The 25477-nt window shown below is 39.1% G+C and overlaps 1 protein-coding gene across 4 annotated transcripts in view; it reads left to right on the top strand.

Annotated features, from left to right (window-relative positions):
* nav1a (neuron navigator 1a) overlaps positions 1 to 25477 on the top strand; it is a 161669-nt gene that overhangs the window by 30372 nt on the left and 105820 nt on the right. For all 4 annotated transcript variants that reach the window (XM_051095863.1, XM_051095862.1, XM_051095860.1 and 1 more), the window contains exon 4: positions 4347 to 5111. In XM_051095863.1, coding sequence (XP_050951820.1) covers positions 4347 to 5111 — 765 coding nt within the window. The remainder of the gene's footprint in view (positions 1 to 4346; positions 5112 to 25477) is intronic.

The following is a 25477-nucleotide window of genomic DNA, read 5'->3' as shown; positions in this document are numbered from 1 at the left end:
AAAAATAGCTGGATGTGGATGAGACAGTAAACCTGACCCATAATTTACAAATGGCCACGCCAAAAAGGTGGATATACCAGCTTTTCGCTTTTGCTGCATACTGCAGGAACAAAACCATTTCAATCTAGGCCTCTTATAGGTCATTAATGCTTTTAAATTGCACCAAGTCAGATAACAAGAGTTCTGCCATCCTGTTAAATCATTCACTAATGATCACAGCACTAATCTGTTAAAAGGGTCCATCAGGAAACGTTGTATCAGGTTGATCAGTTAATAATGCTGCAGTGATGCTTCCTAGCCCTGTAAAATGAGGCAAACCAAACTCGGTAAAGAGACAGATAGAGATGAAATATTAGAACTCACATGCACAGATGGGAATATCCCTCTGTTTGCTAAACCAAGATAAAGAATGCTTTAGTGACATGTGATTAGTCATTAACTTAAACATCTACATCACTTCCATTTCACGCTACTGTAGAAGAGTCACATAAGGACACACAAAAAGGCTTCTTTAATAAAGTGTTCTGCTCATTTCATGGCTAGTTTGTCTCGTAGAGTCAGGGCTTCACTAAAACATTCTTGTAACACATGGGTCAACTTTAATATATAATATAATATAATTTTATTGCAGCTATCTTAAGACTTGTTTTCATATCTTGAAAGGGAACTGTTTTCTTACTCAGACCATTGCCTGACAGCCTGCGGGAGTGTTTTCCTTTAAGGTCATCTTGTACTTTTGAATGCAGTAGAACATCATAGCTTATTTGAAAACAGATAGCAGACTCATGGCATGATCAGTTAACAATATACTCTGCTGAGTGGGAGAGTAGAGAGTAATGATGCTATTTCCTATCATAGTCATCTCTTATAGACACTAAATGAAGTATGGGGGAGTCGTATGTGTAGGATATTACAGAAATTCTCCCAAATGACACACGGCCGTATGAGAACACATGAGTAGGTAGCCAATGCTAGAGTAGAGGCCATGAATCTATGGTCCGGCTTTAGTCTGGCTTGTACAGAGGATTTCCTCCTAGTTCCTCTGGTCTCTGTGGCTTTGTTTGGAAAGCTTGGCCCTTGGACTGAGTCATACTCGGGTGTGGTAGAGTTTAGCCATTAGTAAAAGACTTTTCCCTTTTAAAGAAAGGTTTAACTACTGAGAAACTGTAAACAAATAAATTTATTCGACCAATTATTGTGTGAACCATAGACACAACTTGTGGTTAAAGCTGAATGAAATGAAAGCATGATATTATCACCTCATAAAGCATTGTTTTTGTTTCTTTCCTTATGATATTACTTCCATATGTTGGGAACTTCAGACATTTATTGCAATGGTAACAGTAGGTACTTTTATTATCAAATAAATTTTATGAAATAATTCTGTGAAGCTTCTAGTGCTGGAAAGTTGTTTTTATCAATAATATCTTCATTGTCCCTATAGAGAAAGAGTATATATCAAGGCATAGCAATAAACTAAAAATGTAGGTGTAGGATACTCAGAATTTGCTAGTAAAAAAATGTTGTAAAAAGTACAACATTGAATTAAATGTGAACTTTTTAAAGTAGAAAGACTAAAATAATATTTTAACTTAAAAAAGACAAAGGTAGACAAACGTTTAGATTAATATAAAAATACCAAAACTTAATATTTTATAAAAACTTTTATAAAAAAAATTTAATAGAAAATGTATTATAAATAAATATTTAACAGCTAATTTTAATATATAGAAATATATAGACATTTTAATATATAGAAACTATATAAAATACAATATATATAGAAATTATATAAGTATATATTAATTTTAATATATAGCAAGAATTGACCTTTTAATGGTTTATGCCACCACTTCCACATGAAATCATTTAATACACATTCGACAAGACACTTTTGTATAGCAGAAACTTAACAAAATGACAAATGGGACATAAAATTGCACTTCGAATGTTTGGCTCGAGCTAAATTTCGAATGACTCTGAAGTTTGTCCAGCAATTTTGCAGTGGTGTCTGGATCATCAACTCCGGACAGTCGGCTCAGTGTTGAAGCCCCGCGAGCGAGAGACGAGGTGGCGGCCTGTGGTGAATTTTACGTGAGTGGAGCTATCCCGAGCCCATGTTCAAAACAGAGTGCTGTTTATAAGCAAGGGCTCCCCCATGAACAGATCTAGCTCTGTGCGTTATTCCTTCCACTTTATGTCTGGTGTGACATTAATGTCTCCACTGGGAAGAACTTTGGACTAGCCTGCTGGTTTGGATCTGTTTGCTTCCTTGAATAAAGATTGATACTGGAAATGTAAAGTTAACACACTGGGTGTGAGCACTTATGTAAGTCATCCTGAACTGTTTGTGAGATGGACATAAGAGACTTTAAATCATGTTTTGCTAGTTTTTGATGAGTAAATGGGCAAAAAAATCTCTAACTTAAGCCATATTTAGAGGCCAAAGTACCACTTAGCTACACCTTATCAAATACCCAAAGCAGTGCAACTGCATAGCAGTGTGCTAAAACCAGCCTGACCGTTTTAGTAGAAATTTCTTCAGAAAATATGGTGGAATGGTAGTTTATGTTTTTAAATTGGTGGTCTGCAGTAAGGTCCAGCAAATAAATTCTGGTGACTGACCAGTGGTATGCAAATTAGATCTTTTTGAATACTGTTCATAACGGTCCAACAGTGTTTTCATTTAAAGCTGGATTTGAATATTTCCGTTTGCCCTTTGGATTTCCGCCAAAATCTGCAAAGATATTTCCGGAACTTTCATAGACGTCGCTCAGCAATTTTCTTATCGACTCTCTTCAGTGCTGGGTTTTAAGTTGCCATCAGGAATTAGTGCATCGAGTACATGATGGGAAGAAACTGAGGTATTAACACCAGCATATTAATGGAAAAGGTAATGCACCTCTGTGAAAGCATGTACTCTACGTGAGCCTATTGATTCAATGACAGATAAATGTTGAGACATGTTGCAGTATTAGTGCTTCCAAATCTACTAATAATGCATTAAGAATACTAGTTGTTCCTTTCAATCCAGTGTCCTTGGGCTAGTATTTTGTTTGAGGTCAGTTATTTCCACTTGGATAGTCTGTTTGGTAGAGCTTGGCCTTGTTGAGTTAAAATGACAAAACTAAGTAGAGCACTCTCAAAATTGATTCAAACATGCCTAGATCCCTTTCGGCTTCAGAGGAAGGAACTGTGTGCGGTCTTGTGTGCATCGTATTGTTGTGACATCCCCTTCCCAAAGCTGGTAAAAAAAGTAGGTCCATCCTCTGACAGAATGGAGGCTGTTCCTTCCAAAGCTCAATCTTCTCTTCTTGAGGGTAATTCAGTGTGGCACATCAGAACCAAAGCCTAATTGTCTAAACATTTGCCATAGCCTGGAGTGTTATGTAGATTTTGTTTTAAGACAGGCCACCAGTGGCAGCCCTGGCTAACTTGGTTCCCCTGGTAAGATGTGACTAAATAATAAATCCTTTTTACTCCGACCAAATTTGGCTAAGTAAATGGGCGATTTCTGCCACACTGATGCTTTAGGTCATAGTCGTTATGGACAGTTTAAGATTTATTTTGAGAGCAGTAAACAGTTTTTCCCAAAGCCATTCCTAAAGTCATTTGAATCCACCATGTAATATTTTAAAATTGAATACGAGTTTGACAGCAAAATGTTACTGCTGATTATATCATTGCAGTGAAAACATTATTGGTTTTATGATAACAGAGCACTTTAGTGAACCAAAGAGGGCTAGTAGAGGAAGCATGCTGCCAGGCAAGTGTTTAAAAAAACAATATAATTTATTACAGGTCCCTCATACTGTAACACTTGTGCAGGGGAGCAGTATAGCATCTTTAGAGTGGGTGTGTTGGAGAGAGAAAGAGGAAAAGAGAGAGAGCCAGAAGTAGGGGGAGGAGGAGGGTGTGTGTGGCTGAATGAGCGCGGGGGAGCAAGGGGAGGGACCATTTCTGCGTCTGTCTTCTCTGTCATTCTGCTGCTGCACGGCAAAGCAGCGAGACACTCTGCTGAAGGGAGGAGAGAGAAAGAAAGACAGAGAGAAAATGAGTGACTGGGTAGCACTAGAGCAGCTGCAACTGAGGCAGACTAACTGAGAGGAGCCAGATGCTGGATTTACATGCTAAAGACACCAGACATACGGATTACCTCCTCTTCAATACAGGATCTAGCGACTGGTCTTGCTGTATGTGTTATTGGAGAGACAGTTCTCCCTGTGATAAGGATTTGGCAGCAAGCGACAGAGCTTGCAGAGCTTGCAGACCTTGCACCTTGTCTCTTCTTTTGCTCGATTGTAAAACCATTTGACTCACTGATGCTTTTACATGGTTTCACGCAGGAGGAATGCTTGGGGGTAGCCCAAGAGGACAAGGAGTAGATCTGGAGACTGAAGCTGACAAAACCTCCAAAGCCAAGACCCCTCAGGGCCAGGCGGGAGCCAACGGAGTTGGGGGCATGGCTGCGAAAAGGGGCAAGTCAGGGCTCCCACAGGCTACTCCTCGGGCTGAGCTAAAGGTCTACAGAGCGGGAAACTCTGAGGGTCGTCTTCCAGTGCCTAGTAACCTGCGCAAGCAAAAGTCCTTGACCAACCTATGTGTGCTCACGGACGCTGAGAAGAAGATGCATCTGTACCAGCCCAAGTGGTCGGACGACATGGAAAAGCCGGGGGCAGGTCAGAACAAGTCCGGCAAGCTCAAAGACGCCGGAGGGGGTACTGGCAAGGGTATCCCTCTTTCCAAGAACCTTTCCAAGTCGGAGCATTCGCTGTTTCAGGGAAAGCCAAAACCCTTTAGCCCACCTTCCAAACTGGGCAAACCCAGTCGGATACCAAAGGGTCCTTATGCTGAGGTCAAACCTATCAGCAAGGGTCAAGAGCTGGTAGATGACAGCAAGTCAGATGATGAGATCTTGTCCAGCAAGGCTAAAACTAATGGTAAGAAAACTATAAGTGGCACCTCAGGAGCTGCTACCCCAGGCGGGGGCGGAGGAGGCAAAGATGCACCAGAAGCAGAGGAAGGGGACAAGACCTTTCTAAAGGTGGACCCTGAACTGGTTGTAACCGTACTTGGGGACCTGGAGCAGCTTCTCTTCAGTCAAATGTTGGGTAAGTAATAACAAGATCAGCTAATCCGCTTGCAGTGCTGAAGAATGAGCAATGCTGCCTGGCTGACGGATCCAGCATCACTTCCATAGCTCAACCCAGCCCTGCTCTTGCTTAGCAACCACCTCGCTTTGTATTTCTTATTCATCCTGTGCTGCTTACAAAACCATGCACACTTCCTCTATTCATACATCTATCCTTGGCTGCATCTGCATGTTAATGATTATGGTTGTTGCTTTATTTTAAACACTGTGTGGTTTCATTGAACAATCGCCACATCTTTTTTTGTTTACATTGCGAGCTCATGTTTTGTATCTGTGCACGTATTGGGTGAGACCAACCTGCACTCCAATCGGGGGGAAGGGGTTGATCCAGGGGTATATTTGCCTTACTGTTGACACACTGCCCTAATCTTAGCTGACCTTAGCTGCTGTCTTGCATGGCGAAATGCTCTTTGCAGATTTTTACCAATTCTACATCAATGATAAGTCTCAGTTAAGCATGCATTATTGTAGAAATAGTCAAATAAAAGATGCTTGATGTCGTAGCCGGAAACTTAAAAATAAACCTCGCTGGGTTGAATTGTTTTCAAGTCGTGGTGGGCAACATATTTAGCCTTGCCGCTGGTGCCATTGATCTCTAGGGCAGTTGACAGATGGTCCCCCTCTCTTTTCCTCTCTCCCCTTCCCTCTCCCTCTTTCTGTTACCGGGGGACTTCAAAAGAGAATAATAGGGGTGTCACACTCTTTGAGAAGGTCAGTGACTCAGAATGAGACGGCACCGACACATGAACATTGTGCGTTTTGTTTTTATTTAGAATACATTAACAGTGCGGTGACTTATTAGCGGTTTACCTTTGTGCTATGGGATTGGTCAGCTATGTTCTCTTGCTAGGTACTCAAAAGCATATTTAACATAGTAAGTGATGATTTAAGCATGATTAGCTATTAGCAGCCTCTCAACAGTCTGCCACTGAACAATAGCCTGATAGCAGTACAGTGTATTGCTTTTTTAATGTCCGGTTGGCCAGAGAGATGTGGTGTGAAGTGAATCCTTTGAGATGAGATATGAGAAAATGGAATTCAGTCTCTTAGCTATACTCATTTCCTCTCTTTCCCTGGAGCTTGTTTTGACCTTGCCGCACGGCACCTGCTGAGGAGTGGGGGTGGGCAGAATTGAAAAAAAATTGTCTTATATTGTACAGCTGATCTGGATTTGATATGCTTTTCAACCTCTTGACCGCCGTACATTACTGATGATTCCTTTAGCTTGTGCTGCCCATTGGGGTTAGCTGTGCGGGCAAAGGTTCAAAGCTTCCCTCCGGGGTTTGCAACACTATGTTATGCATGTGTGACTGAATGCATTATGGTTTCTTATCCCCTGCCTCTGCTTTTGACCCCACAAGTCACTTACACAAGACTCTGTTCCTCCAATCAGTGCTGTTGTGACAGTGGTTGTTGTGAGTGATCGTTCCATGAATATGAAGTACTGACAAAACACAAAATGTTTTTTTTTTCTGTTTTACTTTGAAACCATTTGAACCATTTTGATAAGAGGCCATCTCTTTATAATTATACAAATTAGGTCTCCAAATGTAATAAGGAAACATTCTGTTTAAGATCTTAGATGCTTTTGGTATCAGACAGCTGGAGTGAGAGCCACCAGCATAGGGTTAAGAGAATCACTACTAAGATCAGATGGAAATCCCCAACGTGTCTTCTAAATACTCAAGGAACTTAACAGATGCTTCTTATTTGTGTTGATAAGAGCTTTATCAAACTAAATATCCAACCACGTGCGCTAAAACTCCTTTTAAGTAAATCAAACCACAGCTTTTGGATTTAAGGATTTATTAAGCCTGAAGATAATGAAGATTTCAGTGGCATATTCAGTAAAGTTTGTAGTTTCGTTTAAAATAGTGCAGTAAAACGTTTCCCTCCACGTATTTTGGGATATCGCATAAAAGGTGATGTATAGAAACGCCTTTGTCCAGACTAATATGTTTCTTTTTCTATCCATTTTGGCCTTTCGTCTACACTGAGATGGCGTTTTTGTCAAGGAAAATAGAGCTTTTTGAAAATGCTCTCCAAAGTGGATAAATTTGAAAATGCAGCCTTTACACTGTAGAGTGGACTGTGAAAACGGAGGCTTTTTAAAACGATGATGCATGTTTAGTCGTGTAACACATATTGTACCAATAGTTATCTATATTTATGCCCAAATTGTGCCTGTTATGTGCTATTTACTTTCACACTATTGCTACAGATGTGTTACTTTGTGCACTCTTCATATCACAGTCCTGCAAAGATGACACAAAATATACTCATGATTATTGTTTGCAGAAACAAAGGAGGGCAATTGCGTTTTAGATCAGACATACAATTGGGAGGGAATGAGACCTGGATGCGTCAGTGAATTGTGAGATATTTTCTTTAAATAAAATGATCCTGCCAGAAGAATTGCATGAAAATTGCATCTCAGTGAGCTTTTCTGAGGCTTTACGCATGCACAGTAAACTAAATTCAAATGTTTTTTGATGTTTCAGTGTGGATGAGAAACTTTTGGAAAATGCTTGAAAGCGCAAGTGTTTACGGACAGCGTTTTAAAACGAAAATGCCATTTTCAAATGTGACCCTGGACCACAAAACCAGTCATAAGGGTCAATTTTGTGAAATTGAGATTTTTACATCATTTGAAAGCTGAATAAATAAGCTTTGTATGTATGGTTTGTTAGGATAGGACAATATTTGGCTGAGATACAACTATTTGAAAATCTGGAATCTGAGGGTGCAAAAAAATCAAAATACTGAGAAAATCACCTTTAAAGTTGTCCAAATTAAATTCTTAGCAATGCATATTACTAATCAAAAATTAAGTTTTGATATATTTACGGTAGGAAATTTACAAAATATCTTCTTGGAAGATATTTACTTAATATCCTAATAATTTTTGTCATGAAAGAAAAAATGATAATTTTGACTCATACAATTCTAAAAATGTGCATTAAAAAACGTACACGCTCAACTGAGTCAGATAATTTTTTTATCCGATTAGAAAATGTGCATTAACTACAATTCCACGATGCACGTCAAAAAATGTGAGTTTGCACAGTGGCATGGCATAACTTGACTGACCAGTGGACTGATCTTGTTGCACAGCATCTGAAATGTCAGCTTTTCCTACTGCAGCAAATGATCCTTTTTGTAGTGATTTTTGGCACCAGTTTGTCAGGAAGGCACAAATTTGTTCTCTTCTTCTTGCTAGATAGAAGTTTAATTTGCTCGTTTTTATGCAAATTCCAGTTTTGTGCCTAAGTTGAATCTTCAACTTTGGATGGAAAAATATCTGGTGATGTTTAGTTAATTCTGATAAATGAAACTAAGCCCCACCTTCCATTATTTTGCATTAAATATTCATTCTCTTTTAAAAATGTGTTAAACTTCAGAAGGTATACAAGATTTAAGAAATTTTAATTCACAGTGTATACACTACTCTCAAAAAGACATACAATGAGATCTTAGCCAGTACATTAGATTTTTTTTGAGAAAACTAGTGCTCCGTATCTTATTGTGCATTTGAAGGGTGTGTCTCAGAGCTGAGAGCTTCCTTACTAGAGGCACTTTACTGCTATCTTCATCACCATCATTTCCATCTCCGCCTGGCTTGATCTGGCTGGACGGTCTGGGTTGGTGGTGCAGTAGATACATTGGACATGATTTCTGCTGACAGTAGGATTCAGGGTGAGGTACACTGATCTGAAAAAAAAAAAAAAAAAAAAAAAAAAAAAAAAAAAAAAAGATCTACAAATGTCTCAGATTCGCATTAATACTGCAGTCAACATAATCCATTTCCTCTAGAATAAGGCATAATGACCTGGAAGCATTTTGTAAGTCATGGCACAGGATTTCCTCATTTCCTGTATTTGATATTGTTGGGTTATGCATGATAAATGTGTGTGTCCACATTAAATTGCCTGTAGAATTATGCACTGGGCAGTTAGAGAAATGATAATGTGCAGGAAATGGTTTCAAGCAGCCCCTTTTAAACAGAAACCATCACTAAAAATGCAGTGGTTTTGCTGTGTGTATTATGTTTGCCTAAGCTTGACAACCCAGGAAACTGTCGCAAGGGTTAAAGTCAAACTGACTGACATCCCAGCATGCTGCAGGCCTTCTCTTCTCTCACAGCGTGCATGATTTCATTTCAGCCAGGTCTGGTTGTGTAAGAGCAGATCTCAAGGGAAACCACACAAACACACATACTGTATAAAGACACACATACAGCCATGCATACATCCGCGTTAAGTATATTTTATTTGCAATGACCGGTCATCATTAGTTTTCTGTTTCCAAACCTAGTGACCTGCCTACGTAAGCAGCAGTTTAAGACATCATGCAACACAAAATTTTCAAAAGGTAGGCAGCAAAATTATACCTTCAAGATACTGTTTTAGTAAAATTATAATGTGACATCACATTTCTATTTAAGAGAGAAGGCAATACTGACGGTGCAAACAGCACTGCAACAGCTGTGTGTATATACACACACCTGCAATTCAGTCAAATAAAAATAGTAACAAAAATAGCTATTACACATCTACTGTACAAAACACAAGCGAAGAAGAAACCGAAACAACAGATGCTTCCACATGTAAATAACACAGTCATCAGACATAAAACAGCGTCAAAACTTTGTAACGCTGTGATAAAATGTCGACCTATGAAGAAGCATTAATGACTGTCAAGCTGTAAAGTGTTGATCGACTCATCTACGTTTTATCATTCTGAATCCAATGCATAGTCTTTTTTCAGCTTTTTGTTCAAAATGTTGTTTATTTCTTTCTTTCTTTTTTCTTATTTATGAAACTTACCCACATTCAAGTGTTTATAAAAGAAAAATGCATGAAGCTAGACTAAAATGTTTTTTGTTTACAAGCAGATACCCTGTTCTTTCTTTTGATGTTTTGTATGTTCAGATATTTATATAACAAAACATTAATACCTAAAATTAATAATACTAAATAATACAAATTAATACCTAAATAGGGACATAGTATGATGTAAAGTTCACTTAAAGAAAACTTATGAGTATACTTGCAGTATAAAACTACTAAACTAGTAGTTTACTGAGACTGTACTTCAAAGTGTACTAAAAATGCTACTAGTATTTAATTAGTAAACTATCAGTATACCTATAAGTTCACTTTTAGTATAGTTGCAGTACAAACTAAAATTATAGATGTAAACTAGTTGTGTACTTACTACTGTTATACTTAAAGCATACTTAAAAGTATACTTTTATACACTAGAAAGTGGGCCAATTTTGTCCCAAGGAGTATTGAAATAGAACACTTACAACTATACTACTAGTACACTGATATTTGTATATTTACTACATAAAGTACACTTAAAAATATACTTGAACTTTATTAAAGTATACTTAACAAAATAAACTTGAAGTATATAAGTTTATATAGGCAGCTCACTGGAAATCTGACTTAATTGTATACATTTATTGTTTATTGGGCGTTTACGCATTAATTATATTTATACTTTAATGTCCGTTCACCAGAATAAAAATCTGATGACTAAATGGCAAAACACAGTGAAAACAGGAATTGAAAGAGGAACTCCAAATAAAGGTCATGCTTTAGTTCGTCCACCTATGTTAACATGGAAACACGCACAACCCAACTGCCTCCATTTTGTGAGCACTGAGACAATGACTTCTGTGCTGTTTTGACGGCCAACAGATTCGTAATGTGATTACTGTCATGACCAGCATCTCCATGCCTCAGCATGCTGTGTGCGACTAATGCAATCTAAGTCCTAATCGAATTTCTGCATGTCTGCAAAACGGAGGAGCGGAAAGAACATTCTCATTTATGCATGCATGCAACATGGAAGTAATGTTAATTTATCTCCTAAAACATCTAGAAATACATTGCAGTTTTTCTGTCCTCATGTCTACAGTTTCAGCCTGTTTAGCAAAAATAGAGTTTTAGTTGTCAACAAACATGAGCTTGGATGCAGCCCTATATATAAGCATGTTGTAAAATAACTCTCAAAAGAGCAGTACTTTCCAGTGTATTTCCATGTAAAATGGTCAAATCTTGGATGCATGCATGTATTTATCAGTTGAACGAGAGCTGCTTTGTGGGTCCTCCTCAAACGTCCAGTTATTTTTCAAGTCAAGTGGTGGTTTATGCGCAGTAGCGGTGCAGTTGTGTTTTTTGAAGGCCTTAATTGTTTCGTGGTTGAGACGGCCTCTGCCGTTACAGCTTTTTTTTAGTCGTTAGAAAACACCACATAAACACCATTCCGTTTTCCTGTCGTATATCCTGGATGTTGGCTGCTTAAGACACTCGTGGGGAAATGATTGTGCAAGCTTTTCTCAGTTTTATGTGAGGACATATCTTGTGTGAATAAAGGGCAAGAAATCAACTCTTTCCCCAGCAGTCACTAGTGGTTACTAAAATTCTCACTGCTCTTGTATTACTGATAAAAAACAGGCAATGAAACTTGAGTTAAATATTTATGTGCTAAAAGCCACTGTACTTGTCGATAATAGGCATTTTTACTCAACTACAATATCCAAACAAAAACCCTGCTCTGCTTTTTTTCCGTCGCCAATGGTATCCAGTGGTAATATTTGCCAGGTTTTGTTAAAAGTGAATTACCTAAACATTAGCTGCCAATGTATGCAAGTAGATGCTCACTAGGGTCTGGAGCAGAGCTGATGTGTTGCCACATTTTGCGAAGAGCGAGTCAGTTGAAACTTCATTATGAATGATCACATCCAGTAGTCTAGAGTAAACACAAAGACGCTGAGAGAATGGGATTGTTGGCCTTTGTCACAGATGTGTTGTTTGTCACCAGCAATAAATGCACAGCTGCCACCACATGTTTGCAAAAGCAAACATCCCAATGCCTCTCAATTGTTTTATTAACAATGAGCAAAATGGTGGCAGAAAACACATCAGAGTGAAGGTTTGAATAGGGGCAAGATGCAGGGTTGGCCAGATTTAGACCTGGTTGAAATCTGGTTCACCTCAGAGACTTTCATGCATTAGCTTCTCATATGAGGCTTAAAGTTGTCTTGTGGTTATAAAGTTCCAGGCCTGTTTAATTAATGGCCTAACCCAGAAATTTAAGTATACTGATGTTCATTTTTAACCTCTCTAAAATGATTTTTTGTGCATCTGATGACTCATCTGTGATGATGACAAAATCCAGCCAGATTGTGCATCTGTTAATCGAAGAATATTTTAGATTTGCTTGAAGTCCCCGCTGACAAATTTCTTCTGCATACATTAGTTCAGTGCCAGCAGCTTTGTCCAGATTTATTCTTATCCAAAGTGTTTTCGACATCACACTGTCTGCACCAGGGTAAAATGAGTTACTGCTGTTTCTAGGATCCTAAGGTAATTTCCTTTTTTTAATCTTAAAACTTCAAAATTATTATATTATTCAATTCAATTCAATTCAAATTTATTTGTATAGCGCTTTTCACGATACATATCGTTGCAAAGCAGCTTTACACCAAATTGACATTTTTACTATATATGTAGTAGTAGCTTGATGTACATATGGTAGAGATGTCTGGTAAAGATCAATTAATGACGTAATCAAACAGACAAAGAACACTATAAATTTGTAGCAGAATTTGGTAGTGCTGTATGTTTTCAGGGTTGGCATCAGGGTTGGCATCATCTGAAGTCCTCTGAAGGGTTGGCATCATCTTTTCTTAAGTGTTCTGGATCCACACTGGAGCTTGTGAATTCCTAGTTACCATGGGATGTCAATCCCATGGCAAAAACAGAGAACAAATAGGAACATAATTAGCGTAGCTGCTGTTCAAACTAAGAAAAGGAAGGTTTGTTAAACCAGAGCTAAAAGATTAAAATGAACATTTGATCAGATATAGCTGCAGAAAAAGTTTATGAGATGCATTATTTGAATGCTTGGCTAAAAAGATGTGTCTTTAATCTAGATTTAAATAGAGAGAGTGTGTCTGAACCCCGAACGTTATCAGGAAGGCTGTTCCAGAGTTTGGGTGCCAAATGTGAAAAAGCTCTACCTCCTTTAGTGGACTTTGCTATCCTAGGTACTACCAACAGTCCAGAGTTTTGTGACCTTAGGGAGCGTGATGGATTGTAGCGTGGTAGAAGACTAGTTAGGTACGCAGGAGCTAAACCGTTAAGTGCCTTATAGGTAAGAAGTGCTATTTTGTAGCTGATGCGGAACCTAATAGGCAGCCAGTGCAGAGACTTTAAAATTGGGGTAATATGATCATATTTTCTTGACCTGGTAAGGACTCTAGCAGCTGCATTTTGGACTATCTGTAGCTTGTTTATTGAAGATGCAGGACAACCACCTAATAGTGCATTACAATAGTCCAGTCTAGAGGTCATGAATGCGTGAACTAGCTTTTCTGCATCAGAAACAGGTAACATGTTTCGCAGCTTGGCAATGTTTCTAAGATGGAAGAATGCTGTTTTTGTAACATGAGAAATATGATTTTCAAAAGACAAGTTGCTGTCTAATATAACACCCAGGCTTTTGACTGTAGTGGAAGTAACAGTAACAGTACATCCGTCTAGTTGTAAATTGTAAGTCAAAAGATTCTGTGTATTGTTTTTAGGTCCAATAAGTAATATCTCTGTCTTATCTGAATTTAATAGCAGAAAATTGTTGGTCATCCAATCTTTTACATTTTTAACGCACTCTGTTAACTTTGATAATTCAGAAGTTTCATCTGGTCTTGTTGAGATATATAGTTGAGTATCATCAGCATAACAATGGAAACTAATCCCGTGTTTTCTAATAATATTACCAAGGGGCAGCATGTATATTGAAAATAGTAGAGGACCTAGAACAGATCCTTGTGGCACTCCATACTTTACTGGTGATAACTGAGATGACTCCCCATTTAAATAAACAAAGTGGTAGCGATCAGACAGGTAGGATCTAAACCATTTTAAAGCCTGCCCTTGGATACCTGCATAATTTTGTAGTCGATCTATTAGTATGTCATGATCTATAGTGTCAAACGCAGCACTAAGATCAAGTAAAACTAGCAGTGAGATGCAGCCTTGGTCTGACGCAAGAAGCAAGTCATTAGTGATTTTAACAAGTGCAGTTTCTGTGCTGTGATGGGGCCTGAAGCCTGACTGAAATTCTTCATAGATATTATTTTTTTGCAAGAATGAGCACAGTTGAGCACATATAACTTTCTCTAAAATTTTAGACATAAATGGAAGATTAGAAATGGGTCTATAATTTGCCAGTTCACTAGGGTCTAGCTGTGGTTTCTTAATAAGAGGCTTAATAACCGCCAGCTTGAATGGTTTAGGGACGTGACCTATATTATATATTATTAATATATTATTATATTATATATTATTAATTATATATTGTAAACAATGCAAAATGGCTCAACTTACCCCACTCATTGGCTCATCTTACCCCAAGGCTGAACTTTTTCCAGACAGCAATTATTTAATTTATTTGAAAGATGTTTTGTTCCAAAAAATGCACAGCAAAGTTTCAATTTGTATGAAAAAACCTTTTTGACTCATCAAATAAGTGTTAAAATAGTCTCATCTCATTGTCTTGTCATGGTCTTCCTTCATACAGTAGGAATATTTTAGAGATTTTTAACAGGAACCCCAGCTATTAAGATCTGAATGGCTTAATATAACATAAATGATGTCTCTTACTGAAATATGTAGTAGAAAACCCATAAAAGATTTATGTTATTTTAAAAATCTATATCGTTTTATACATTTTTTTGGACATATGGGGGCACCATTATTTTGATGATGTGAAATCGTTGCACTTGGTGAACTACTGGGACTACCTGTTGCTCTTTTTACCACAACTTTAAAAATAAAATACTGATTCAATTTGTTTTGGTTGTAATTTTCGAAGGGCAACAAGAGACGCGATGTAAGTCTTCATTGCTTTCCTAGCAATAAGAAGAGGAAAAAGAATGAGAAGATTTCTGTGGACAAATAAAACTTTATTTTTCCACTTTAGCCCTGATGCCTTTGAAGCTTTTAGTAGACCACAGCTACTGAAAGAGCTTACAAATGGCAGAGACAAGAAATGCTAGATGCCATCCTGGCAGGATGTAAACATGTGGATGCTTGTCATGACGCTGCAGCCACTGAAGGAGTTTCTCAGCGCAGATTTCACTCAAAACCCGGGGGTGGTTAGACTCCTTGTGGAAAAAAATCTAAGTAGCTGTGGTCACTGTACAATATTTTATTTTCCAAGTTTTGTATTCCAAGTTGTGTTGCAGAAAAATTGCAACAGGTAGCGCCAGTGGCTCATCAAGTGCAACCATTTTACAGTACGCAATCGACATAATGACGCTCCCCATAGTTCAAAGTATGTATAAAACAATGTGGATTTTTTAAATAACATAAATCCTTCATGGATTTTCTACTACATATTTCAGTAAGTCATAGACGTCTTAGTACCCGGGGTTCCCTTTAAAACATTAAGAACAATAGGTATTCCAATATGTTTTTGTCCTTCTGCAGAATACAACTATTAATGTGATCTCCTTATCTTTGCATTGAGAAGAAGACTGAAGAGCCCTTGTAAAAAGCAAACATTTCGCCCCAGAGCAGAAAGAAGCAGTTGATCTTGTGTTCCCCTACGCACATGGTCTCCACTTCCACAGCTGGTCTGTTTGACTCTCAGTGGTGTAATGGGATCACTCTGGCCGGAGGTCATTTCAGAGTTATGATGTTTTTGTTTGTCACACAGCATTGCGCCACTTCTTGCCTCCTTGAGCTTCAGAAGACATTGAGCAACACTCATGCTCAATCTTTGGCAAGAAAACATTGTTCCACATGGACCTCTTTTTACAACTCTGTCTTTATTGACAAACTGTCTGCTGGTCATACATGTAGTAATTGGGCACAACAACAGCTGGCTGGGCTGCCTTGACTCCTGAGAAGCTTGTGAGAGATGCAGCTGTGGTGTTGGAGGTTTCTCTGTGGCAGTCAGTTTGTAAACCCTGCAACTGTCTGGGCATCACTCCCAGTTCACACTTCCCTGCCCCTGGGCATGTAGGGATTCCTCACCAAACTTGACTGCTGCTGGTCAGTTGTGAGTGGTGTGGAATAAGCTTTTCTTGGGGGAAAGTAGAAATACTATAGATTTTAAGGTGAATTCCACCTCTTCCATTGAGCAGCAAGATGTTTTTAGCATAACCAGAACTTTTACATAATCACGATTGTCAAGTAATGTCATAAGGTGGATTTTAAAGATCTTAAGGTGAGTTTCTTCTTAAATCCTAAAACAAGTTTATGATATTGCCTAGGGTTATATTATTATATTATATTATATTCATGTAAACGACTCAGCTCAACTTACCCTACTCATTGGCTCATCTTACCCCAGGCTTGAATCTTTTTGAAAGATGTTTCTTTCCAAAAATGCACTGCAAAGTTTAATGTTGTATGACTTTTGCAAATTAAAAAAAAAAAACAAAAAAAACCTTTTTGACTGATTTTAGAGATTCTTAAGTGGAACCCCAGGTATTAAGACTTGTATGGCTTAATATAACATAAATTTGGTCTCTTGCTGAAATATGTAGTAGAAAACCCATGAAAGATTTAAGTTATTAAAAAAAAAAAACACATCGCTTTATACATATCTTGGATTATGGAGGGTGCCATTATTACGATGATGTCAAATGGTTGCACTCAGTGAGCTACAGGCGCTACTTATTACTATTTTTACTGCAGCACAATTCTGAATAACCAACTTGAGAAATAAAATACTGATACAATGCCACATTGTGTGGCTTTTGATTGTAAAGGGCAACAAGAAAAGCGATGTAAGTCTTCACTGCTTTCCTAGCTATAAGAAGAGGAGAAAAGACTTTCTAAAGACTTTCTAAAATTTCTAAAGTAATGGCACTGAAAAAAATGCATTAAAAGTTACTGAGTTTACAACAAGTTGAACACATTTGTTGAATAATGTTGATTACCATGAAAAAATAAACTTTTATTGCTCTTCCCTTTTATAATGAGAGTGAATGGGGCCAAACTATAAAATATAGTTTCAATAGTACAGACACAAGAAATAAACTCTGTATTTTATGATGGAAGAAAGTGTGTACAGACCTTTTTTGTGTAAAGCTTGTTTCCATGACCCTAAAACAACTATAAAAATGATTATTTAAAGAGCCAAATTGGGTCCATTAATATCCACTTTCACTTCTAAGTGCCTCAGAATAACCTCAGACTCAGGGATGAGTATAAAATTGTATTTTGCAGTCAACATTGAGCCAAATTATACAAATGTACAGCTTGTCTTAAACCTGCAATATTCCTTTTAGTTTGACCTTTTGGCGTCAGCTTTTTTTGACTGCAAGTTATAATACATGTCAACAACAAAAATACATATTGTAAAAAGATTCTTTCAATCCTCAGAGAGCTGTCTGACTTAAAATAAGTTTAGAAAGAGGATTTCCCTTCATCATGATAGATGCATTCATGAATAGGAAGCCATCTTATCCAAGGTGGCAATAAAAAAAAACATTGTATTTGTTAGGAGCCCAAACTTGGGTGGATGCAGTGTTGTGTCTGACTTTATTATATTTAAATCTCCCTAAAATTTCCCAGGCTTGGAATTGTGAGAAATCTTTCCCTTTGCTTTGCTTTCTTGGCTGAATACCTCTGAACTTCAAATCAGATTTGTCATGGCAGTAGGTCTATTTCATTGGCAACACTCTGTATTAGGATTTCTCAGCTGTTCTGATTCAGCTTGCGGGATTTTGCAAATGGTTTTCTGCTGAAAAAGTGTCATGGGATTGCAACACGAGTGATGCATGATAAGGAAGTCTTATAATACTTTCTGGAAACAACACCAGAATGATATGACCAGAGCATCACAGTTTTCTTTCCTCTTTGTAGGTTTTCCCCAAGGATATTATTGTGATGTTTTTTTGCGGATATTCCAGTCCGTCTTCTCATTTCCCGCGGTGGGTCTTCTACCATTTGGCCAAAGCGTCCCTAGGACACTCTATTGTTATTTAAGAGTCCCTTCATTCACCAGATGTAGCGTGTTTGCGTGTGTGCGTGTCTTCCTGTTTTCATGTTGCCGAGGTCACCACTTTGTCTCTAAGCACCCTGATTTGAGTAGAACTGAAAAACACAGGCGCAGAGTCATAAGGTAAACTGGAAATGAAACAAATTTGTGGCGTAGAAGCTGGAAACTATACCTTTTCCCCTAAACCACAAATTAATCTAAAATGCATTGTTACTCATACTACTAATTTAGGAGTATTGCAGTGTATTGTTAATAAAATATCAAGCTTAGCCAGCTTGTCAAAGTAACGACAAATGTTTCTCTGGCGCAATGCTACGCCATTAAACTATATTAATGTCCCTTTGGGATTCATTTGGCCTTATTAAGATCCCTGTCACCCAGTATACCTTAATTAACCAATTAAACATCATCTGTTCCTCGGCTCTGGCAATAAAACTTGGAAAATGAAAACATTAGTGGATGGAAATTGATCATCATTTGTAAAGACCAATTGGATCCAACAAGAGCTTCATGCTGTGCTTTGTTTCGCACTCTTTCCAGACAAGACCTCTTAGAAGAATAGCCCATTTCGGCCAAAAAATTCTTCTCAGAGCTGTCTGTACTCTCGGACATCCATTAACTATGTCCACTTTGCTTTTTGCTCTCACAGCATTCTCAGAAAGGCTGAAGATGGTTCCAGTAACCATCCGTCTTCACCCTATTAGCTTCTCTATTGACAGGCTATGCTTCAGTTACTCATTAGGAAGACATTGTCTGTCTCTTAAGCCTGTGGCAGCCTTGAGTTCACATGGTACTTTAAGTTGGTAGTGCATTTCAGAGATGAAAACACTTGACAGTCTCGTGTTTAGACAACGTCTCGGAAGTTCTGAAGAACTATTCCCCATGATCTCTAACTGCGATTCCCTCTCTTCAACTCTCACGTCTTCAGGATACTCTAGAGGTCCAAGGATTTGAAGCAGATCCAGTAGATTTGGTCATAAGGGTTAGCATGCATGACTTACTACTTTTCATTAAAATCTGTGATCTCATTTAACTGACCCTTTGTGTGAGGTCGTCCCCAATGGTAGACCTGTCTTCTCAATGGGACTGCTGTCCACATTTTGGAAACTGTATCTAGCTATCCACTGGGCAGTGATCTATTGCATGTCCCAAAACTTTTCCAAACAATAAAGACCATGAAATCATAGTCCAAGTTCTAGAGCCTCATAAATCCCAATTTTACGCCAGAGGTAATTATAGGATTACTGTTAATCTTTCATCCTGTGATAGAGGGTCATTTTTAAACCCCATTAAATGAGGTGTGACTACACCAATGCAAGCATTCGACAAGTTCTTTATGTGGGTTTAGTGTTTCCCATTAGAATGCAACACACTTTAAAGCCTTTGTTTTATTGTGTTCTCTTTTGAGCTAAATATACAGTAGAGTCCTCCCATTCCTTTAGAAGCTTCAATTCTCCCAGTCCTTTGTCGTCGCAATATATTATTGTAACACGCCAACTAAGCTACTGTCGGTTCTCTGTTCGTCGGCCTGATGCCATTTTTTCTTTCAAAGCATGTACTATTAGAATTCTCCCAGTGTCTCTACTTTTCATTGGACGGTCCTGAATCAACTTGGATACTCCTGAATAGATAGAGAAAAGAGAACGGCTGAATTGCTTGTAGCGGCTGCTTTCAATTCTTGCTCTTAGCACCCCATCACAAGTAGATGAGGGTGTAAAGAGGGGGAGGCAGGTGTACTGCAGTCCCCCCATCCGCATTTAACCAGCTAGCCATGATTCATTAGCTTTCCCCCCTGGGAACGTACTTGCGACGGGGGGTGAAATTTGCATCCCTAATTTCCTCATTCCCTCGCCCCGGCTGCAGCTGGGTCCTCTGGGCCCAGGCCGATTTGGAAAACAGGAAGTCTGATGGTCTTGGACCTTTCCGTCAACCTCACCCCTGTAGTGGGGAGGCTTTAATTACCATAAACGAGTGCTATGCTTAACAACCGCGTGGAATCGATTAGATGCAGCGGAGGGATTGGAGAGGAGCCCCTCCCTTACACGGGTTGATGTCTTTTGTTTCAGGATGTAGTATGTTTTACATCCCTGTTTTGGATCCAAGAGAAAGGGCTGGTGAGAAATGCTTAATAATTATTTAATGCTCTTCAGTCTGCACTGTAAGTCATATGACTAAAGATTAGAGGTAACTGCAGCCTGGCTGCATGACTGAACATGGACAAAGAGGATTTTTACAGACCTCCTTGTTCTCGTTCGGCACACACAGACAGTGTTAGAGAAAACTCATGTAACATAACTTTCGTACCACTGAGATTAGTGGCGTGTGAAATAAGGCAGAGTCCCATGAGTTGTTTATTTTGTAAGCGGTTTGTCTGTTGAAGACTATGTGGCTTTAGATAAATAAGTTTCTCTCATTTTATTTTTTGACTCTTGATTATTTTCTAATCCAGATTTTAAAGCCAATACAACTTTCCTTGCCTTCTCAGTGAAAACGCCTTTAATTAAGATATAAATAACAATTCCACTTATTATGCTATAATAAACACTGGAAAATGCTACAAAACCCCCCCAGTGTTTTTCTATTGCTAGTTTTGGTTGCCCTGCTGGCACTTTCATCGGGATGAATGTAGAGAGGAACGGATTTAAATCATGCACAAATGAAATGAGCTGTCCTAGAGTGGTCGATCCGAGTGTGTCTAATATGATTTTAACTACTACTGCTCAGTGAATAAATGTGACTCTTGGGCATTTTAGATGGAGTGCCAATCTTCAAAGCACGGATTCAGCCAAGCTGAGTGCCCCAGCATGTGTGCCATCTAGTGTATGGTAGCCGATATGGTACCCAAGCCATAGTGGGAGCCTGAACTATCCTGAAAATGTACATTTGATCTATGTTTTTCATTGCCTGAAAGACCTCAGTGATCATACATTTTTCAAATAATATGTAGTTTTTGTTTGCTTGTGCAAAACTTGGCACCGGGATGCTAGAGCGTTTTGGATGGTTGCCAAAGCATTGCTATTTGGTTCCTGTTCTGGTGGTTGTATGTGGTTGTTAGTGTGTTTGGGGTAATTGCTATGCAGTTGCTGTGGTGTTTTGTTGGATGCTGGGTTCAGGGTGGTTGCTAGGGTGTCACTAAGGTGTTCAAGTGGTTGCTAAGCGGCTGTTAGCATGTTCATGGTGGTTACTGGAATGTTGCTCTACAGTTACCATGGTGATCTAGTTGTTGCTAGGCTGTTGCTACATGGTTGTTAGACTATTTCGGGTAATTGGTGTTCAGGCTGGTTGCTAGGGTGTCGCTAGGGTGTTCCAGTGGTTGCAAGGGTATCGCTAGGGTGTTCAAGTGGCTGTTAGTATGTTCAGGGTGATTGCAAGGATGTTGCTTTGCAGTTACTGTGGTGTTCTGGTGGTTGCTAGGGTGTTGCTTCATGGTTGTTAGACTGTTCTGGTTGACTGCCAGGCAAGTGGTGCTCAGGGTAGCTTCTGGGGTGTTACTAAGGTGTTCTGGTGGTTGCTAGGAGATTTTTAGTGTGGTTACCAGGATATTGCTCTGCAGTTATTGTGGTGTTGCTACATGGTTTTTAAAGTGTTCTCAGTGATTGCCATGCCAGTCTATGATGTTAATGGTGGTTTCTAGGTTATTGCTAAGGTGTTCCTGTGGGTGCTAAGTGGCTGTTAGTGTGTTCAAAGTGGTTACCTGGACATTGCTCAACAGTTACTGTGGTGATCTGGTTGCTGCTAGGCTGTTGCTACATGATTGTTAGAATATCCTGGGTGATTGCCAGGTTAGTCTATGGTATTCATGGAGGTTTCTAGGAGGTTGCTAAGGTGCTCTGGTGATTGCTAGTGTGTTTGGGGCAATTTTCATGACATTGCTGTGCAGTTGCTGTGATGTTTCGGTGGTTGCTAGGGTGTTGCTACATGTTTTTAGAGTGCCCTCAATAATTGCCAGGCCAGTCTATGGTATTCTGTGGTTTCTATAGTGTCGCTAAGCTGATCTGGTGGTTGTTAGTGTGTGTGTTGGTTGGTTACCAGAACATTGCTTTTGAGTTGCTGTGGTGATCTAGTGGTTGCTGGGGTGTTGCTACATGGTTGTTAGACTGTCCTGGTTGCCTGATTTCTAGGGTGTCACTAAGGTGTTCTGGTGGTTGCTGGGAAGTTTTTAGCATGGTTACCAGGATGTTGCTACATGGTTGTTAAACTATAGAATATAAGGTGGTTTCTAGGGCAGCAACATACACACAGCAGCATCTACATAGTAACACCCTGGTAACCAGCTTAGACTGTTTTGAGTGATTGCTAAGCTAGAGTTGTGGTGTTCTGGGTAGTTGCTAGGGTCTTGAGGTCGTTATTAGGGTGTGACATTTGTGCTGGCAGTTGCTGAAGTTTGGTATTTAGGGTTAGGGCTTTCCTCAGTCTCAAACACCACAAATGATTGCATGAATATTTATCTGCCACCCCCTCTACTTTCCACCAGAGATAACCTTTCAAATCTGAACAGCTTGACCACTTTGATCGGCACATGGCTGCAATGTTCCTGTGCCTTCAGCGACTCAATCATCTCAGTATTGAGCTAATTCCCAAAGCCACAGAAATCAATAGTTCTTATACGTCACACTTTTTAATGGTGAAATCAATGTGATACGTTTTCGTGAGCGTGTTTCTGCAGCATTGAGTGGTGTTGCCAGACTGGACGTGCTTAGACTACAACCATCAGGGTGATGGACACCTCATAGGTTCATGACCTCTCTCTCACTGCATAGGTCATTCCAGCACTGGCCAGCTGGACTGACCCGCAGGGGTCCGTGGGTGTGGGGGTGGAAGCGTGATGATCTTCTCAGTCTCCTTTCATTACACCAGAGCTCAACAGGACAATTCACATGTATCCGCCTGCCAACTGGAGCGATCCATGCACGATTCCAGAGGAGACTCAGTGGCTACAGTTACAAATTATGCTTTTGGGTACATAAAATGCTTCAAAATGCATGCTTACATGTGACAGATATGAAATCTGAATCCAGCGATGAATGAAACCAAATCCTCTGTGCATAGTTTCAATGTAAAAGGTCCACTGAATCCAACATGTTCTCTGAAATCTGTCCATTTTCTGGTAATTACCCTCTCATGGCTTAATGCTGTGTACTATTACAGAGAGTTAATGGCCCTTTCAGCCACAGACTGTTGTAGACACCATCACTGTCATCTTGTCAGTGGGGGATTGTGGTCAGCCTGCTTTAATTTTCTCATCTTTGCTTTTATGACACAATAATTGTTAATGGTAATGTATATAATATCCAAAAGAATGGGAAAAAGTAAAATAATGTAATAAAATGTTTTCCAACAGGGTTTCAAGCTGTCATTGGTTAGGCAAACAGACAGCCCCGCCCTCAACTTACAACATTGGTTGCTGTCTTAAAGGGATAGTTTCACAAAAATGAAAATTCTGTCGTTAATTACTCACCCTCATGTTGTTCCAAACCCGTAAGACCTTAGGCCATCTTGGGAACACAAAAACAGATATTTTTGATGAAATCCAAGAGCTTTCTGGGCCTAAATAGACAGCAATGCAACTGACATGTTCAAGGGTAAGTAATTAGGGTGACAGGAGGGTGAGTAATTGATGACAGAATTTTCATTTTTGAGTGAACTATCCCTTTAAGAGAAAGCATAGCATGACATAACTATGACCAACGAAGAAAGCTGCGGTTATGTACAGTATAAGCCAAATTACTAGGTGTAAATCAAACCACCCTCATCACCAGTCTAACTTACAGAGCAGCCCATTTGAATCACTCTGGGAGACTCATTGTATTTCATGAGTCTAATTGTATGAGATTATGCCTGAATGAAGAGACACTCCACAGGGGGCCGCATGGGGGGTTCTCCATTTTCATCACAAAGCCATGGGCCACCTCCATGTGTTGTGCTGATCCACTACACACACTCTCACAAACACATACAATCATTTTTCTATGGTGAAGATTAAAGTGAATTAAGACTAGGACTTTGACTAATGCCAGTCTGGATGTCATTACAGAGGGTTTGGCATGGAGTCTTGCTGTGCTGACTGGTCAAGCTTCAGGATTAACACACCCCAGGGGAAACATACAAGATGGTGTGAGTGATCAGGTTTTGGGAGGGATGTGAGGTGGCAGGGATAGGTACAGACTAATCCTAAAAATAGACACTGGTTTCTGCCTTCAGACTTTATTTCTCACAATTATGAGTTTATATTAAGCAATTCTGAGAAAAGAAGGCAGAATTGTAATTTTACATCTTGCAATTCTGACTTCATAACTCACAATTATGAGTTTATATCACGCATCTCTGAGAAAAGAAGTGTCTGAATTATGAGATAAAATTTGCAATAACATGTTTCTAATTTTATATTCAGTAACGGAAACGGGCTTCCATACCCTCCCCTAAGTTTTATTAGGGGTTCAAGTGCGTAGCATAAAAGAATGGTCACGAATCAGTGATCACCAATCTGATTGTACAGACCAAACCGTAAGTCGTAGAGACTTGAAACTTGGAGGGATGGTAGTACTCACACCACCTACAACGTGACCAACGCACGCCAAAACAAAATTACGAAGTCGCTCATAACGCCTAAACCGTCAGTCGCAGACTCAGGTGTCTTATGTCATTGGAATCCTTGGCTTACGCCAGACAAAATGTACCTCAGATTCGATCGTGAGCCTGGTGAAGGTATTTTAGTACTTTGGTATTTAGGTATTTTGCAATTTTTGAAAAACCTACTTTTGCAAACTAGCCCTAGGTTTTTCATCCAATCGGAGCCAAACCAGTGCAGAAAGATTCTCTGGAGTGAATATCAGTAATTATTTTAAAAAAGTTGAACTTTCGATTCACCGTCGCAAAGGGGCGCCAAAACTTTCGAAAAGGGTAGGGCCACTTTTAGTAAAATGCCTATAATTCCTGTACGGAATGAGATATCTCTGTCAAACTCAGAACACTTATGTAAGAGCTTAATCTGAGGTCATTGGGGAAAAAATGGAGCTTGGTCACTTGGTGTCGCTATAGGAGGAAAAAAACATAAAAATAGCTATAACTTTGCTAACAACTATTTGTCCTATCAACATGAAAATCGATGTGCACGGTCTTGGTCCGAAGTGCCACAAGAGTCTACAAGGACATTTGCATATCTAAAAAACATAGCCGCCATGTTTTTGTCTTTTTCCACATATGCTTAAATGCCTTAAGCCCTCGTAATTGCAGCTTGCAGCTATATTTTTATTTTATTATTTATTTATGTATTTATTAATGTTGTGTAGAGAGACT

The sequence above is a fragment of the Labeo rohita genome, chromosome 23, assembly GCF_022985175.1.
Source record: "Labeo rohita strain BAU-BD-2019 chromosome 23, IGBB_LRoh.1.0, whole genome shotgun sequence".
Lineage (NCBI taxonomy): Eukaryota > Metazoa > Chordata > Actinopteri > Cypriniformes > Cyprinidae > Labeo > Labeo rohita.
The sequence above is the reverse complement of the archived record's forward strand: the minus strand, read 5'-3'. Positions and strand labels throughout refer to the sequence as shown.